This window comes from Ochotona princeps, chromosome 2 (genome assembly GCF_030435755.1).
Source record: "Ochotona princeps isolate mOchPri1 chromosome 2, mOchPri1.hap1, whole genome shotgun sequence".
In the NCBI taxonomy this organism is placed as follows: Eukaryota; Metazoa; Chordata; class Mammalia; order Lagomorpha; family Ochotonidae; genus Ochotona; species Ochotona princeps.
In genome coordinates, this window is record NC_080833.1 from 116,669,447 (window position 1) to 116,688,386 (window position 18,940).

The window sequence follows — 18,940 nt, forward strand, 5'->3', positions numbered from 1 at the left end:
AATCTATCGGATTATGTAAGCTGCAGTATTTCAACAGGCTCCATACGAAGTGATTACATCGCTTTTACTATATCATACTTTGGGGCTTATCTTCGTATCTGACTGAGAAATGTTATCTCTCCTGAGTAGTGTGAAACAGAACACATGCAAATCTGTCCTCTAAGCAAAGCTAAATGGGCAAGTCAGATGGAAACCAGTAAGATGAAGCTGCGTGTTGGCAGGGACAACTTCTGTGTCCAGCACACTTGTGAGCAGCCTAGATTGGGGTTTATAACAAAAGCCTATGAATATCTCCAACTCACAACCATGGGGACTTTGGACTAGAAAATTTCCACCGAGGAGCAATTATTACCTTGCTATTGGGCATTAACTGAAACTGCCTGTACTCCTCCTCAAGGTCAAAAATTTCATTTGAATTCTGAAATACCACCATGTCTTGGTGATGTCAAAGAAGCAGTGAAATGGAGAGGTCAGTGCCCCAGAGTAGTTCCATAATAAAATGGAAGTGGTTAGTAAAAGACCGCTGCATGGGGGGTGCAAGGGCATGAGCTATAAGCCTCCTTTCTCTAGAACAGGCTCTAGAATTGTATGAAGAGCTTCTGCATTCTAGTATTAATTGCACAGTGGTCAATAAATGGGGTTCAACTGACAAAGGGTTTCCTGGTTTAGGAAGAGAAGTTCCAAAGTGAGTGGAGCAGATCCTATTAGAAGGTTGCCTGACACCCAGATCAAAGAAGATAAAACAGATCAGCCCACAGGGCTGATTTGCTGTTTTCCTAGCAATGATGGAAGAATCGATAGATAATAAAATGCCATATGTTTTGTTTTTTACTGACTCATGCATAGGTGGTGGCCAACGGCTTGTCCATGTGGTCAAGCAGAAAGGCTACAGAAGCCTCGCCTATTGAGCAGAGAGATATGGGCAATCCACCATGGAAATTTGCGATGTACTTGAGGGCAGGTGAATGGTTATTCTAACTCCTTTCTTGGTTGAGAAAGTGAATGAAACTAACAAGCAGTGCTTACTGGTGGTAGTTAGCTGGGCCATTACATGAAGAGACAGGAGCATGTTGACTCATATGACTGCTACGGACATACTTCTCTTGCCTATTCTGATGTACAAAATGTTGATATGAGTTATTCAGTTTGAGAGCAAGAAAGAGACTGCCAGTCACTTTGTGGAAAATTCACTGTTAGGAAGGCCCAGGATGTAACTGAGAAGTCTGAATGATGCCGGTAGCCTTTGGAGAAAGGACATTTCAGGTACCAACAGATCTTGATACGATTAGACAACAACACTGAACGGGGTTTAGTTTGACAACTGTTAGACTTCCACGCTCCGAGTGCTACAAAGAAACAGAAGGTATCACACCAAGTACCATGTATTGAGACCAAGGAATACACTTTTAGTTTATAATGCCCAGCAAGCAACAGAGAGATCTTCTTCAGAACAGTTTAATAGAGAAGTGGAACAGGAATTGGAAACTGACAGAGATGGGGACAAGAAAGATTTGCTTCTATACCATTATGAGTGTGCGTTCACACTCAGCATGAATGTGTCCAAGGAGTACACCCACTAGATAGTTCCATGTTACTGGTAATTTTGGGAACAGGGGTGGGAGAAAGTTACTAGTCTGACTATGCAGTTCTTGCCAAGGGTAAAGGATGCTGTTAAAACCATTCTAAATTTACGTCTGAACTGCTTTCTCTTCCTGTTCAATGCAGTCCTCATAGGACAAGAACAACAACAAACTTTGGAGTAGAAATGATTCCTAAAGTTTGTGGGGGACAGATTATATTCTCAACTCATATAGGAAATAATATATCACATTAACACTTCAGATTCTATTGTGCTCACTTAACAACAGATGTCTTAGAGAGTGAAGCCACATAGTATGGAAAACACTCCTGATTTTTCAACCTAACAATACCCAATAGAAGTGGATGATATCTGCATATGGTACAATAATAGCCTGTATTACGAATTTATGACTGAATTTTGTGATCATGTTACCATTATGGGTTCATGGTTAGAAAATAGGAATTAAACTATGTCAGGAATTGGTCCTTTTTTTGGCGTGAACCTCATAATATTCTGCTAATTTCCTCAGCAATCAAGGTGATCAGAATATCTTTTGTTCTAACATTTGGTTTGCAACTTTTTTAGTCCTTAGCACGGAGTCTAAAATCCCTTGGGGATTCATAAATGACAGGAGTGACTTCTTTTCTAATGGGGTGAAGTGGTGGACTCCCACCTAGACATAGGCTGATGAACAGAAAATTTAAGCCACGATTAGACTGTCAGCCCCACTCCACCTTCTGGGGAAGAGAGAATGCAGGAGGTGGAGTTAATCATCAATCATGTCTATGTGATGAAACCTCACAGAATTTCCAGCTTGATGGACAAACACACATGGAGATGCTGCAGTTGTGTTTGTGTCTTGGGGAGATGTTTTGGGGAGATACTGCAGCTCCCCCCAAAGATGCTGCAGCTCTCCCCAAAGACTTCACTGCATTGACTTCTTCTGGAGCTGTTGAAATGCCCTTTATATGTATATATATAAAAAAACAGTAGATGTAAGTAAATTTTTCCTTGAATTTCGTGAGCCATTATACCACATTATTGAACACAAGAAAGGAGATGTGGCCAGTGATGTATAACTAGACTTGCAATTGGTACCTGAAGGGAGGGAAAACTTGTGGTGCTGAACCCTTAACCTGTGGGATCTGACACTAACTCCAAACAGATAATGTCAGAATTGAACTCAATTGTAGATCACCGCTGTGGTTCATATATACTTTGAATTTTTAGAGACTATGTTCAAATCTGGTCCCGAATGCAGAGCTTTGGGAGATAGCATGGAGCTTTGTTTTTTAAGTTGCATTTATTTTTTATTGCAAAGACAGATATATAGAGAGGAGGAGAGACAGAGAGGAAGATCCTCTGTCTTCTGATTCACTCCCCAAGTGGCCACAATGGTCAGAGCTGTGGTAATCCAAGCTAGGAAGCATGAGCTTCTTCTGAGTCTCCCATATGGGTGCAGGGTCCCAAAGCTTTGGGTCAGTCCTCAACTGCTTTCCCAGGCCACCAATAGGAAGTGCATGGGAATCAGGGCCCGTGGGATTAGAACCCAGGGAATAGAACTGGCCTTCATATGGGATCCCGGCACATAGAGGGCAGGGACTTTAGCCACTAGGCTTTCTTCCCAGATCTGACAGTGTGGAGCTTTTAAAAGGCTGTTCAGTTACTGAGACGGATCTCTAGCACAGGAACAGATCAAGTGAGTCAAGAGATTGTCATAAACATGACCCATGACCGCTACTTGTGTTCTGCGCCTTCCTCCCAGGCATGCTGCTCTGCTGCCTCACCAGGCTTTTGTAACACAGCGAGAGACCTTCTCTCGAAGTTGCCAGCATCCAAAACAGTGAGCCAACATAAATTTCTTCCTTCTGCAAATTACCTAATCTCAGGTGTGATGTGCTAAGCATACACGCACGCGCACACACAAAAAGGCTAAGACAGATGTCCCACTGATGCCTGCAGAAAATCAGGATTTCTTCGTGTGAACAGTTTCTCACATCTGTGTCAAAAGTGACAAATAGTATGATGTGGAAAAAGTTTCTCTTTCTCCCTTACTGAGAAAGGCAGACCATCAAGGCAGCAAGTACGTGCTTGTCTATAAAGTAAAAAAGGAGTCAGTCTGCATTGATCTTAGTAGAAGAGGTCTTGCATATTCCGGACAAGTGCTGCTCTACCTTCAGTTTGTCTGCACAGATCTCTGAGTTGAATAAGCATTCACCTATTCTCCAAGTCATAAAATAATCAGAACCACATGTGTGTAAGTGTGCAAACATACAGGCATGTGCGTGTTCAAATGATGTACTTATTCTAGACTTGGAGAAGTCAGAGCAAGTTCTACAATGCGAGAAAATTAAACTCCAGAGGGGTTCGGGCCTTGGGATTCGGGGGCAACTGCCGCTCCTCACAGTGTGGCGGCTGTGGGGGGTGCCCCTGCCGGGTCGGACCCAATGCTGGGGGCTCACGCCAAAGACACTGCCGCAAGGCAGTGAACGAGTCCTCGGCCTCATCCAGGACCCAAGAGAGCTCATTCCTCGGGTAAGTGCACCATGAGGGAACTTGGGAACTGGCTTAAAATTCCTAACTCCACCCAGCTGCTAATATCTGGCAGCTAGGTGAGTTTGGGAGGGGTTCGGGCCTTGGGATTCGGGGGCAACTGCCGCTCCTCACAGTGTGGCGGCTGTGGGGGGTGCCCCTGCCGGGTCGGACCCAATGCTGGGGGCTCACGCCAAAGACACTGCCGCAAGGCAGTGAACGAGTCCTCGGCCTCATCCAGGACCCAAGAGAGCTCATTCCTCGGGTAAGTGCACCATGAGGGAACTTGGGAACTGGCTTAAAATTCCTAACTCCACCCAGCTGCTAATATCTGGCAGCTAGGTGAGTTTGGGAGGGGTTCGGGCCTTGGGATTCGGGGGCAACTGCCGCTCCTCACAGTGTGGCGGCTGCGGGGGGTGCCCCAGCCGGGTCGGACCCAATGCTGGGGGCTCACGCCAAAGACACTGCCGCAAGGTAGTGAACGAGTCCTCGGCCTCATCCAGGGCAGCCAGTGTAGCATGTGGTCCCAGGCTTTGCCTGCTGGCCGCCCGGCCGGGAAGCTCTGGGGTAATGGATGTCCGAATTGCTGCTTAGATAGCTCTAGGGTGACCCCACTGTTTCTGGGTTCTGAGTCAATCCTAAAGATTCCCAACGCCAGTGGCTCTTCTTTTGGAGAACTTCTAATCACTCAATAATGCTGAGCTTTGAACACCTATAATGCAGAAGATAACCCCCAGATTGTCTAGCAGGATATTTTTTTGCCTGACATGATGTTGGCTCAGGAGACTGGTCACATTAGGCAGGTCCATAATTTTAACTAGCACTCTAGAACCTTATCCTGGGGTGGACTCTGTGCAGGATGTGTGGGCCACACCCTGTAGAAAGTTTGGCCCCACTGGTAAACCTAAATTTTAGGTGGTTATGGACTAAGCTAGGTGTGACCAAGGAGCCTGCCATCAATCACAGGTAAAGGGATCCTCCATAGACTGGACTGGGCAAGGCAGCAGCACCCAAATGTGCATCCTGAATAGGTTGTGGGGTGGGCCGGGCTGCAACATTCACCAGCTCATACAAGGCCAAATGGGAGGCCAGAGTACACCGGGTACTGGCCTAAAAACCAATGGCATGTATGTAAACTGGGTTTGGGAGTGGATCAAGTGGAGGTACTTGGGAAGCTCCCATGGCGAGTCATAGCTCTCGCTGGTGAACACGCCGTCCAGATCTGGGGGTCGGACAAGCAGGGCATAGTAGCTCCAAAATGTGTAAATTGGTAATGGAACGTAATGTACTGGGCAGGACTGAGCAAACCTTTGTTTACAAGCAAAACTGGAAACCAGCATGGAACACAGGTCATACCGAGCTAGGCTCTTGCACCTACTGGTCCTCAGAACAACCACGGGCAGGTGCATGATTTACAGCTATGAACAAGCCCAATCGGGGAGGTAACGGGACACCCTAACAAGGTTGAGGTTCCCACCAAGGGGCGTATGTGCTAGAATTGGAGCTGCGTTCTATCTAGGAAACAGTTGCAGTCACCCGAGGCACTAGTGTGGGCTGGGATTGGATGCACCAGGCCAGTTCAGACCCCAACACCATCTGGTGTCATGGAGAACCAGGGGGTAGATGTGGGACTGACTAGGCTGGGTCTCAACCTCCTACTGAGCCATGCGTGAGCTGTATGTGGGTATGGACGAGCCATGGCCGGGCTGAAACATCCAACAACAAGAACCAGAATGGGGTGAAAGCCAGCCAGGAAAAACCACTGTCCCTGCTAGGACAGGACGTGAACTGAGTTGGGTTGGCTCAAGGACCCCCTGGCATGCGCAAAACCTGCCATTGGGAGGGGTTCTGATGGAGGAGCCTGGGCAACTCCTCTGGCAGGACACAGTTCCTGCAGGTAAGTGCAAGAAGCATGATAGGAAACAGTCCAGAATAGGCCATGGGAAGTTTCCCACTGGCACACATTCAGCATGAGTCAGGAGCAGACCAGGCTGAATCAGTCCATATCACCCACTGGCAAATCCGAACACCAGATCAGAGTGTGGGATGAACCGGGTTTGGTCGCGACAAAACCAGTACACATTATGGAATGCCAGGGCATGGTTGCCTGTACTGGATATGAATGCAGCACCCAACCAGCACACGTGAGATCCAGGAAGGAAGGGAGGGGCAGAACTCGCAGGGGGATTAAGGGGCTGGTTCCCTCGCCGGACAGCTACTCCCACTGGAGAGTGTGGGCTGGGATAGAGACAGACTAGACTATGCAAGGCTACAACACCTGTGCGCTGCATGTGGACTAGATCAGGGAAAAGCCAGGCTGGGCTGATTATTCCGGCTGGTGCAAGCATAAATTAGAGTGGGTGAGGGATGTTTGGGCATAGCCGCAGAAGCTGGCACTGGGGACTAATTCTGTCAAGTCAAATCACAGAACCACCTAAAGAGTGCATAAACCGGGACAGAGAGACCTGGGAGGGAAAAAGTGGGTTCCCCCTTCTTGGGTCAATAGTCCCGTGGGAGGGCATGAAAACTAGGACGGGGGCTGGGATGGCTAGATAGAGAGGCACCCATGAGGGCTGGATGGTCGAGTTGGTTAGATAGAACTAAGCTTTAATACCCATTGACAAGTGCCAGAGCCAAATGGGATGGGGGACAGACTGGTCTTCTGCTACACATACTGGCAAACCAGGGTAGGGGGCGGGCCTGGTGGGGGTTATTGTGGGTCGCCCCGACTAGGCTGCAGCTCCCACTGGTTTGTGTGAGGGCCGAGTACGTGCAGGGCAGAACCAGACTGGACTGCAGCACCCATTGGTTCCAGTGCAACTCTGGACTGAAAACAGAAGCAACCCAGCAATTGCAACCACCAGCTGATCGGGGTGATGGACTGTGCCGGGCCCTGTGCTTGCTAGAACATACAAGAAACTAGTCTGGGAATACCTCAAAGTTTCTTTGGAGATCTCCCCAATCGAACTGCTGGACTCAGAACTCTAATCAAGAAAAGACAGAAGACAGAGCAGATCAATCATTCATCTCAGCTACATGTTGGCAGCGAAAAATGGGGCAAACGGAGACTTTATGATGGACCATATCAATCAGTGGATGACCTCATTGAGCGAAACTGGCAGCGATTCATAACTGGAGAACTATTAACACCACTAGAGCACATATCTCAGAGCATGCCCCACATCCGGGACTCGGGGTGGGCGGGAAACCGGGTGGGGCTTCTCCCTCAATATCCTCCTTTACCTCAGATACAAGATGGAAACAATATGGACATAATAGTATTGCCCACTTCCCTATCCCCCTGAGCCCTTTTTTTTTTCTTTCTTTTTCTTTCTTTAATTAACTATGTAAAGATTGTCAACAACAACAAAATAAAATAGATTATAAGAAAAAAAAAAAAAAGAAAATTAAACTCCAGAAAGCATCAAATCCCCAGACCTGGGAGAAAGTCGTCTGTGTTGTCCTTGTTCCAAAGTGGTCCCAGTCATTTTGCGTCACCCTCCTATTGACCCAGGTACTCTTATCAACATCACTTAAAATCAGTTGTGGAGACGCAGGAAGTTCTATTTTAATAGTACATCTTGCTTATTTCTCAACTTTCCATAGACAAGTGCCTCATGAAGAAATAGATGTTCTTTATAAGAACATATCGAAAAGAGGTAGCTTGACCAAAACAGCTCCACACACTCAACTACTAATAATAAACACTTGAACAGTAGAGCACTTCACATTTTAATAAACACTCTTTCATGTTGAATTTCTTCCTCTGACTCTAATGCGAAATGCATATTTCTAGAATCCTTCTAAAATTTAGACTATTAAGACTCCAAGTGAGAATCTGTCTAGATGGGTTACATGCTGTTTTGAGAAGTGTTTGGGGAGGCGATTGGCAAGAGATACATGGAGAATATAGAATAATGGTCTGAGCCTCATTTGCTATTCATGAAGCTATTGCAATCCTTAAGTATCTACTCTTTCAAAATATTCAAAAGCTCCTTAGCTGAATCCTTGAAACACTGAAATGTTTCCTTTGAAGGTGAAAAAAGAAACACCAGTTTAAGTTATTCCACCTGCGCATCACTGGTAACTAGGACACCTTGCTGAGAACTGGACAATTGAGACCTTCCAAGAGCTCTGTGGTAAGGGTTAAAGACATCTGTGCACTGGCTGTACCAATAACACACGCTTCCTGTAATTAGGTTGCCCACACCAACAGATTTTCCGAGAAAGACCCAATTTCTAATGCCTGAACTAGAGGCAAGCCATATGTTTACACTCTGGCTTGAAATTACAGTTGCTATGCATACATATGCCTGACAGGGTTTTGTGCAGACAGAAGCAATCTTCACGGCACTTCCAGGAATTGTTAGTACTCAAGGACCCTCCCAGCTGGGGGATAAAAGTTTTGGAGTTGCGCAGGGGCCTAGGAAATCTGACTCACCCAATCTCAGCCTGAAGAAAGGAAAAATCTTGCACTGGGAACAAAAAACACTTCTCCCTCAGGAAGGTTGGTGGGGGTCCACTCTCCCATGGACTGGAAAATGATATGCCGTAGTGTACAAGTAGTCAATGGTGCTACAACTCCAAACCCAGATATGCTTGCATCCTGGATTTAATTTTTTTTTTCTCCCTGCCTCAAAGAATCCATGCTCTTGAGACAAGAGAGAACTAGATGAACTGCAAGGAAAGTAACCGAGTTGCCTACTACTAGAATCAGAAACTGGTAGATTCTATCTTATTCACCCTTGCAAGACACTGAAACCAACATTTTCCTCGCCTGTTGAGTGAAATTCACTAAAGTGAACATTTCTGATCACTGCGCATGAATATGCACTTCTCATGGTCTTTCCATGAATCTTTCAAATAAATATGAGGTTCTCATAAATGTGAAGTGTGTCATTGAAAAATTTTAAGGAAAGATAGAACGGAAGGAAGGTAGAGAAGGAGGGCAATTAGGATGAAAAGTATCATATTCTCAGAAATACATGAAGTTTGCTCATTTCTGTAAGTAAAAAATCATGAAATGTGAGACTTAAAACCAACTGGAGCGCTCACTGCAATTATGATGGGCTTAAAGGCTGTCTCTGGTATGCCATTAACCTCCAGCCTGTCTAAGAACAAGAGGTTTGTTCCTCATTTTACCATGGCATCCACACAATACCAGGAACAAAACAGACTCAGTTTGTGCCTACTGGATGATCAAATTCTTTTAAAACAATATCATTTATTCATTGTTGGCTATATTCCAAAGAAGCACTGTTCTTTGTGCCTAAAAAACATGATCAGCCAAACGAAATCTGTCCTGATAGAGTTCAGAGTGTGAAACACTGAACAGAATAATCCATTAAAAATATGTTGAGGTTTTTCATTAAGTCCATTGATATCAAACATGGTAAAAGCATAATTGCCCATCTTTAACCAATTATTGCCTTTATCTACTCCCAGAAGTTTGTTTCCTGGCCTTCTGATGCGATTTAAATAAGATGTGCATTACAACGAAAACTGAATCTTTTCCTAAAACACAGCGTGTTTAAATTCAGAATAATTCAGTAGTAGAGACAGAAAAACTCAGTTTCATGGAATTGCTCAAGCACTATTAAAAAGACAATACTAGTTGTGTACTGCAGTGCGGTGGGTTAAGCTGCCACTACTTCACTTCCAATCCAGTTTCCTGTGAGGCAGCAGAGGATAGCCTGAGCATTATACTCAGACGGAAAAACTGGCTCATACTTGATCCTAAGTTATTTAGTAGAGGTTAAGATAACAATTCAGGAGGCCATCACTGCGACATAGAGCATTAAACAGTTGTCTGCAATTCCAGGAACCAGTTCAATCCCTGGTTGTTCCACTTCAGATCCAGTTCCCTGATAATGTGACTGGGAAAGCAACAGAAAGTGGCCCAACAAATTGGGCCCTTGTACCCGTGTGGGGGACTCAGATGAAGCTTCCGGCTTAGGCCTGGCCCACCACTGATTGTGGTCTGGGAAGTGAACTAGCAGGTGGAAGGTCTCTCTCTTTGGTTTCCTCTTCTCTTTCTGTAAATTTGCATTTCAAACATAAAAATTCATTTAAAATAAGATTGTAGTTCAAGATGTTTGGATTCCTCTTATACATTTAAAATGTTTCTGATACGTGTGTCTAAACAAGCTGTGTTGTGCTGGTGTCGTGGCACAAACAAACCAGTCTACCACCAGCATGTGACCTGAGTGCTGACTGCTCTGCTTTTCATCCAGCTTCTTTCTAAGGGATCTGGGAAAGCAGTAGAGAATGGTTCAAATGCTTGAGTCCCTGTCATCCATGTTGGGGAGACCGAGATGGAATTCCTGGCTTCCACCTAAATCAGCCCTGGCTTTTGAACTTATTTGGGGAATGAATAACAAGTGAGAGATCTCTGTGTTAATCTCTGAATAAACACACACACACACACACACACACACAATCCTGTGCTCTACAAATTCTAAAGCGAAAAAAAAAAAAAGGAAACCTGCTTAATGAGATTCAAAAGACTCTCATGCAATTCCAGCAAACATGTTTGGATCTTGACTCAAATGTATCAACGACAAACAGACCATTGGGGCTATCTGAATGCTTATTGGGATATTTACTGGAAATAAAAAAAACCCTGCCAATTTCTAAGTACAATCACAACCTTCAATGTATATTCTACTGTTTTGTCGAGCAGGTATGTTTTCTGAAATTTGCATATTGAGAGATCCATGGTTAAAATGGTTTTAAAAAAACACTTTTTGGCCTTCTGGCTAAGATCAAGTGAAATAGTTAAAAATCTTCTAGACTATATTATAAATCTATGTTATAAATCAAGACTATATTATAAATTATTACTTGGAAATGATGATGTGTTATAATGATGAGGGACCAAAAAAAGAAAAAGAAAGGTTTTATTCAAGGCTTTGGCACCTAGCCAACAACTTAAATGATATTTTCTTGATTATCTACAAAGAGAAAAGAAGGATGGAGAAAAACTTGTTCAACAGAGCACTGGCTATTAAAAATCAAGTCAGAGTCCAGTGCAGTAGCCTAGTGGCTAAAGCCCTTGCCTTTCACACACCAGGATCCCATAAGGGAGCTGGTTCCTACCCCGGCTGCTCCACTTCCCATTCATCTCCCTGTTTGTGGCCTGGGAGGGCTGTGAAGGACGGCCCAAAGCCTTGGGATCCTGCACCCGTGTGGGAGACCTAGAAGAAGCTCCTGGCTCTTGGCTTCGGATCTCAGCTGTTGGGCTAGTACGAGAGTGAACTAGCAGACGGAAGATCTTTCTTTCTCTCTGTAAATCTGCCTTTCCAATAAAAATGAATAAATGCTTTAAAAATACCAGTTCATTCATGTCTTTCTTATTGGTAATTTATCCTGTAAGATAAATATCCTCATTTGCAGAAGAGGCAATGAAGCTCGTAGCCACTTTGTGACTTTGCCAGGTCACACTGTCAGAAAGTGGCAAAGGCTACTTGCTGTGGATGTCAAGCAGGAGACGGCCTCTGAACTTCCGTCCTTCCTTGCTCTGCATTTTCGTTTGTAACCTTAAAATATGTCATTTTTGGAATAACTTTCTCAGGCAGTCAGAAACAATCAGGCTTTCATTCTTTAGCTCTGTGACCTTTAAAATACAGTGCAGATCCAGTGTTATCTGAGAGCTGATTAGAACCTCAAAGGAGGAAAGAGATAGGGACCTGTTATAGGGACCCGTTATCTTCTGGCCTCAGGCTGTACTCTGGTTCCTGTTAGCAATGACTGATCCCGACTGGATTCATTAAAACATAGCTCCTTGCCTGTCCTTTCAGCGGAACACAGTCATTAACACTGGCCCCAGAAACATAAATAATCAACCTCCTTAGACTCCATCTATCCCATGCGAGTGTGTAGAAGGAGAAACGAATTAGATACCCTTTCAGGGACCCTTACAAAGGCAAGTGTCTGGAATTTAGAAGTTTTTTAAACTGATATCCAGTGATTAAACATAGGCAGACTGGATGAAAGAAAGAACTGAAGTAGGCAGCCCGTTAGAACATGGAATGCGACTCATTGGAGAGGATCCCACAATAAATGTGTGACAAATAGTAAGATTTCCTGTAATTCAGCAATAGCCAAGGGTGGTTATCGCCAGTAGAAACCGAAGACTTGACCTCTTTACTAAAGTTTTACTGATGAAATCGAACTAATCCTGGCTGTTCTCTTTGAGCCTTCTTTCTTCTAAGTCACAGTTCCCCACCCTCCCAGCAGGAATCCCTCTTTTTTGTGGCTTGCAACCTCATTGCCAGTAAGGTTCTTCTCAAGTCCCTTGGGAAGCGAAGAACATGGCTGCAAACAGTCCTGTCCCCACTTGCTCTGAGTTAATTCATGCACTATCCGGAAGGGATACTTACTAGGTACTCACATGTGCCAGGCAAATTATCTTCTCTAACTGAATTCTTTAGGCAATGGTGGTGGTGGGGGGTAATATTCTCTCCCCTGAGCAAATCTCTCCAGGGCTCTCAGTGGGGAGTGGATGGGCACTGGAAAGTTCCCTTGGGGACCATAGGTAAGACTGACAACCCAGTAGATCAACTGTGGTTGAAAACTCAGAGGTTTTGAGTTCAGAGAGATCCACTTACAAGTCTTAAGCACAGCCAGACTTCTGCTCTCTCACCTCCCTGTCTTCAACAAGCAGACCTACTTCCTTGGCCAAGAATCTCTTCCTTATCTCCCCTCCTCTAACTCCTCTGCCCCAGAGGACTTAGCTCAAGCATCAGTTTTTACAACATCTTCCAATTCCTGGCTTGACTACCAACAGCCTGTTGAGCCCCAGTCACTCTCCCGACTCATGCATTCCTTATCATTCCAGTCTTATCACTCCATGCATTTATTTCATCATAGAGGATGGCAATACTGAACGTTCATTTTTTTCCCCTCTTGTTTACTTCCCAAACTGCTCTATCATTTCCTTGGGAACAGGGCAACAACTGTCATTTGTAGGTGTCAGTCACAGACACAGATCTGAAAAGTAATGAAATAAGCAATAAAGAATCCAAAAGATTTTCATAGCTGTCCTCTTCCAAATTTTATTATTTAGTTCACTTACTTTCTTAACATCATAATATTACACTGAAACTGTTTCAGTTACTGGACTATGATACTGAGTGTTAAATCCCCACTTATTTCCAGCAAGCCTCCAGCTGGAGGCTCAGCCAATGATCTATGCTCATGTTTGACTTCTGCTGTATTCATTCTGATTGAATCATCACTTGTTCAAGTTGCTCATCACAGTCTTTAATTCATTTGCTGTTTATCTGTTCTCTGCAATGGACCTAATGAGAACTCAGGAACCTTGATCCATTCTGTTTCCAAACGTTTAACAATTTTGAAAAAAAGTCGGGCTGATTAGTGACCTTGTTTAGTTTCTACTCAAATTGTCTACAACCAATCTACTTATGTTAGAGAATACTCGTGGGCAGGGTGGGAGGGGAGTTTGAACGGTAAGGAGACATTTTTACATAAAAATATAAAAAGCAAATATAATACATCATAAAGATTACCTTTCACATTTGCTCTCTGTAATCCCTGAAGTCCTCAGCTTTCACAAATATTTACAGACCAGAAACCCATGAGTACACTGCAGATTAAACATGTTATACCCTTAGCAGCCTTAACAGTCCTAAGTAGAGCCAGACCTATTCCAGACACCAACAGCAGCACGGGGCTTGTGACACTTCACTATTAAACCGCTGACACACATTGTCAGCAGCTGAGTCTTAGCACTGCTTTTACTGCCTTTGTTAGTTTATTCCAGATTATGAACCTAGTACTAAAACTAGTCAACACCAATGAACAAAAATAGAGCCACCACACTGGGTGCTGGATATCATGTGGAAAAACTTTTGGGGAATCACAACATATTTTTTTTTTAATTTGAGAATACTTCTAACCTTTCCCAAAAAGCAATATTTACCCAAGCATTCAATTTGCCTAATGACATTTCAAGGACACTGAAAATAAAATATATTTTAAACAGAATATTGAAATTTAAAATTGAGGCACACATGTAAAAATAAGCTGTTCTGTTGACTCAACTCTTTCATTTTGTGCTGACCACCCAGAAACCCAAGCTCTGTGGTACTTGCATGGAGGTGGCCAGTTATTCCTTGAATGTCTGAATTATTTGTCTTCATTGAATATTTTTAAAAAATGAGAGCTAGTTTGAATTGTAATGAAAAATAGTCCTAAAAATCTAAATAAATAAAGACAAGCATCTGTAAATATGCCAAAGCTGATGCCAGCATAATGTTTCCCTAGAAATTAGGAAAGGAATATTGAAGTTCCCCTTACAAGAACTAAAATACACTTTCCTGTAAACCAGTTTTAGAATCACTGAGTGGCTTGTTTCCGCTCAGAGGTTCCAGTCCAGGGTTGGATCTTTGTTGGCGTTCATGATTGAACTCCTTTCTGCCTTGAAACTTTCATAGAAAAAAAAAATGAGGAAAAATTTCCCTTTGTGACAAGTATCTTTCACTTCATTCATACTGTGTTAGAACTGGAAAGGATTGTAGAGAACAGCTAAGCCAAAGTTCACTTATTTCGTTTGAGGGCCTTAGGAAGAAATGGCTTGCTCAGGGAGGCTCTGCTCTTTCCCTTAACCAGCGCACTTTCCCTTGTGATCAATGACATTATGCTAGCCATATTTTTGTTAACTGAATTCTATTTCTAATGTAATGTAAAGGTTGTAATTTGGCGCCAGCACCATGGCATCGTAGATTAAACCTCTGTCTGCTGTGTGGGCTTCCACATGAGTGCTGTTTTGAATCCCCTCTGCTCTACTTCTGATACAGCTCTCTGCTAATGTGCCAGGAAAAGCCACAGAACAAGGACCAAGTTTGGGGGCCTCTAACTATGCGAGGCCTGGAAGCAGTTCCAAGCTCCTGGCTTTGGATCTGCTCAGCTCAAGCCACTGTGACCATCGGGGAGGGACCAGCAAATGGAAGATCTCTCTTTCTCTCTCTTTTTCTTCTCTCCTTTTAAATAAACATTGCAAAGTCTTTCTTTTTAGAGTTATAATATAACTCTTTAGTTGAGCTTTGCATTCAAAACACATTTGCTTTCTAATGCACGCCTGCTGCACCGATGTTTTCTCTGTGGATGTTTGGAATCTCTTTAAGCACTGAAGCATTCCAGATTCCTTTTGGAGATTTGAGAGAAGAAATGAACAGGAAGGAACCTGCGCAAGAGAGGGAGTTGAGAGCTGGCGTGGAAACATAGAATCAGGTTTGAAAATATCCGAGCACTTTTTGTTCCTTTTATTGGTATACAGTGGCAGTGTCCCAACAATACACTTCCCTTTCTCTAAAAAAAATTGTTCCTAGGTTTTATTGTAATACAAAATATGATAACGATTAATGTAAAAGATAATCACATTCAATAATTGCAGGATATTATCACTTTACAGTAAATTAAAAGGTTCATGTTAACACACACACCAAAACTTGCTGTATCACCACTTTTAAAACCCCACATAAACATTGGCTATATTCTGAACAGTAAGAATTGATTGTGCATTAAAAGATACATAAAATTCAATATTAAGGTTGATAGTGAATCAGATATGAAATAGTAATAATAGTCATTGAAAGAAATGTTCCATTTGGATGTCTCTGTAAACATTATGCATATTTACAAGAATTTGTAAAGGGCCAAATTAGTCACCCTGCCAAAATCTCATGCTTTTTCTTAATTGATTACACACTAAATACAAAACCCTGTGTCACAGAACCACAAAATTATTGGGAGACTAATGTTAGAATCATTCTAGAATCAATTGTACGCCGATTAATAATGTAAAATTTGTCTACTATATGAGAGTATGTGGACTAGGGAACGAAAACCATCCATTACGGTTGAGCAATTTGTGATTCTCATGGTTGCAAAACTGAGAAAAAGGAACTCATTGTCTTTTATTTAAAGGACTTCAGGTCACTTCCAGTTCTCTTTAGTTTCCATCTACCCCTAACTTTAGGAGGGAAGGATAGGCCAATATCAATACGTAGAGCCCAGCATTAAACCCAGAACTAATCCCTAAGGCTGGGCCAAGAACAATCTAGTTACAGCATTTGTACTGGAATGAGAATTAGTCTTGGTGTTGAGATATCTGCACCCCATACGACAGTGCCTGGCTTGAGTTCCTAGTTTTACTGCCTGAGTCTATGTACTGCCAATGCATGCATTGGTAGGGCGTAGTAATTACGGTACAACAGCTGGCTTCCTGCTCGCTGACTCCGGAAAGGCCCAGCCTCTGGCCATTCTGAGCATCTGGGGAACAAACCTGTAGATCAGAGTGCTCTCACCTTACATACTCAGAGCTGCATGTATGTCTATATCTGCTTCTCGAATACAGGAAAAACAAAAAAATCAAAATGATTTACGTTTTTGACAGGAAGGAATAAGGCCCCTCACAGGCTTCCTTTTTAGTCACTAACAGTGTCATTAGAAACAATTGCAATATTATCTCCTTAAAAACATCCTAGGATATTTTCTAGGAGAGACATCATCCAAAAGAAACCTGAGTTTCTAAAAAGATGGAAAACATGAGGCTCACTAAACAACACAGCCCTTTTAGATGAAGACAGTCATTGCTTAGCAATAGAGGCAGACTGGACAAGGCTCACTTTCATTTATTTTTTTTTAGCAATAAGAGATCAAATCAAGTGGAATCAAATTGATCAGTTTCTAACAGCGAGAGAAATGCTTTCATTTCTGTGCATCAGATAATGAATTTCTCACAAATCAGATATGTATTCTTTCTTTTTCATTGTCCACAACACTGACCAGCCTGAAGACAACCAGGGAGTGACAAAGTGTTGCTCGTTGTAGAATTTATCTTAGAATGCTAGATAAAAATAACCCTAGGTTCCACCTTCCTTTTATCGAATGAGGTCATGGTAACAAGGAACAATGAGAAATTTTCTGACAATGCAAACCTGTCCTCTCTTCTCATTCCCTGTACACCAGCTAGCATTTATTTAGCTCTACTCTGTGCCAGACACTATTCTGGGCATTTTGTTTACAAGAATTTATTTGATCTTTAACCAGCTGGTGTTGACATACACTCTTAATATTTCTACTTTATAATTAAAAAAGAAATCTGAGGTACAGAGAATTCAGATAAATTGTTCCAAACCACATGTACAAAAAACAGGGGAGCCAGGATTCAAACCCAGACAGTTTGATGTTGGAATCTACATTCTTAATGATGTATTTGTATTCCACTCTGAATAAGCAGCTAGAAAGCATCTCCTTGAAGAAAATGGTGTATTAAATATGCCATATTGTGTCAGTCCTCAGCTCAAATCTTTCAAATTCTCTGTTGCAAAATGAAAAGAGACAATTCCCAGGCTACAGACAAAATGCACCTGTTTCACTTCAGTTTAGCCACAAAGCAAACAACCTCTACTGACGCTGGCATGCTCCCCGGAGCGCTCTCTGCATCTTTTAAACCAAAATAACTTTATTCTCACCTTTCCAGGCACGAGTGGGGCAAAGCTGCAAGTCCTTTGCACATTTTGGCAAGTGGCTGGGATCCTTGGCTTTGAGCACAACTTCTTAACAGCAGAACAAGTCTCTGGAAACTTTAAAACTGTCTCACAAATATATAGAGGATCTTTCCCAGCAGGCTGTCCCTTCTTGACCAATCCAGAGCCAGGCAGGAAATTGCAGGCTGCAGAGCCCCTGTTTGGTGCATAAGAGGGAGGCTGGAATCTTCCCCTGTTGCACTCCCAGCTGGAACATCAGGCTTCCAACTGCTTATCACAGCCTGCTGTTGCAGCATTGTCCAGGGCAGCTCAGTCATGTTGGAAGTCCTAATCTGAGACCAGCCACAGGAAGAGTTGGAAAAAGCCTCTAGAACATCAAAGACTTTTGCAGGGGGAGGAAACGGGGATTTATATAATGTGTATGTGAGCACCTACCTTGTACCAGAAACCTACTGGGTGTTAGGGATTCAAAGAGGGTCCCTGCTCTCATGACCCAACAACACATTATATGGAAACACGGCGGGGAGAGGTGTAGACAGCCTTAGATGCTTTGAGCCTCCAGGGAGTACCCAGCACGACGTTCTGGAGCTGAGTAAAATAATTGACTATTCACATAAATCAAAACACATTGGAGTAAGGTTTATGAATTTCTGTATGTGTGAAGGTATTAGGAAAAGACTTGCAAGGCCATACGTTAAAACCTTAATAGAGTTTAAGCATGATGAAAGTGGGAACATAACAGATGAGTCTAGCCATTAGGTATGATTCACAAATATTTTAAATTCTGTAAGTGGTCTTCTGGTTATTTTTTGCTTTGATGGCTAAGTTAGGTCATTCCTGGGATCTATATCCCCCCCTTTTCATTCTCACATCCATCTTGGCTATGCTTGTCTTCCCTTCCCCAGCAACGTTTTTGCTGTATCCTGTGATTATCATTCAAGGAGTATCTCTGCCTAAATTATGTCTCATCCTAGGGGGATTGGAGTGCTGGTAAATTGATACTTAAATGTTAATATAAGATTCCATGCTCAGGATAAGTAGCATTGAATAAGGTGTGCGAGAACGTCTGAATTTAGAATTGAAAATCATTCCCATAATTTCCTTGTTATTTGAAAACATTTGTATTTAAATGACCCTTTCCCCATATACTCTTTCATTCAAACCGTCAGTCAAGAACAGGTATGAGCTTCAAGGGTTAATTCAACATATTATGAGCCAATGTTTCCAATTATGTAAATAAAATGGACAAATACTCCAACTACAAGGATATACAAAATGAATCATTTTCTAAAATTTTACCTATAATCATATA

At 42.9% G+C, this 18,940-nt stretch overlaps 1 protein-coding gene across 1 annotated transcript in view; it reads right to left on the reverse strand.

The window, feature by feature from the left end:
- Positions 1-17,793, reverse strand: part of RGS5 (regulator of G protein signaling 5) — a 61,803-nt gene extending 44,010 nt beyond the window's left edge. Inside the window, exon 1 of the mRNA XM_004589130.3 lies at positions 17,614-17,793. Coding sequence (XP_004589187.1) covers positions 17,614-17,657 — 44 coding nt within the window. The 5' untranslated portion in view covers positions 17,658-17,793. The remainder of the gene's footprint in view (positions 1-17,613) is intronic.
- Between the last annotated feature and the right edge of the window lie 1,147 nt (positions 17,794-18,940).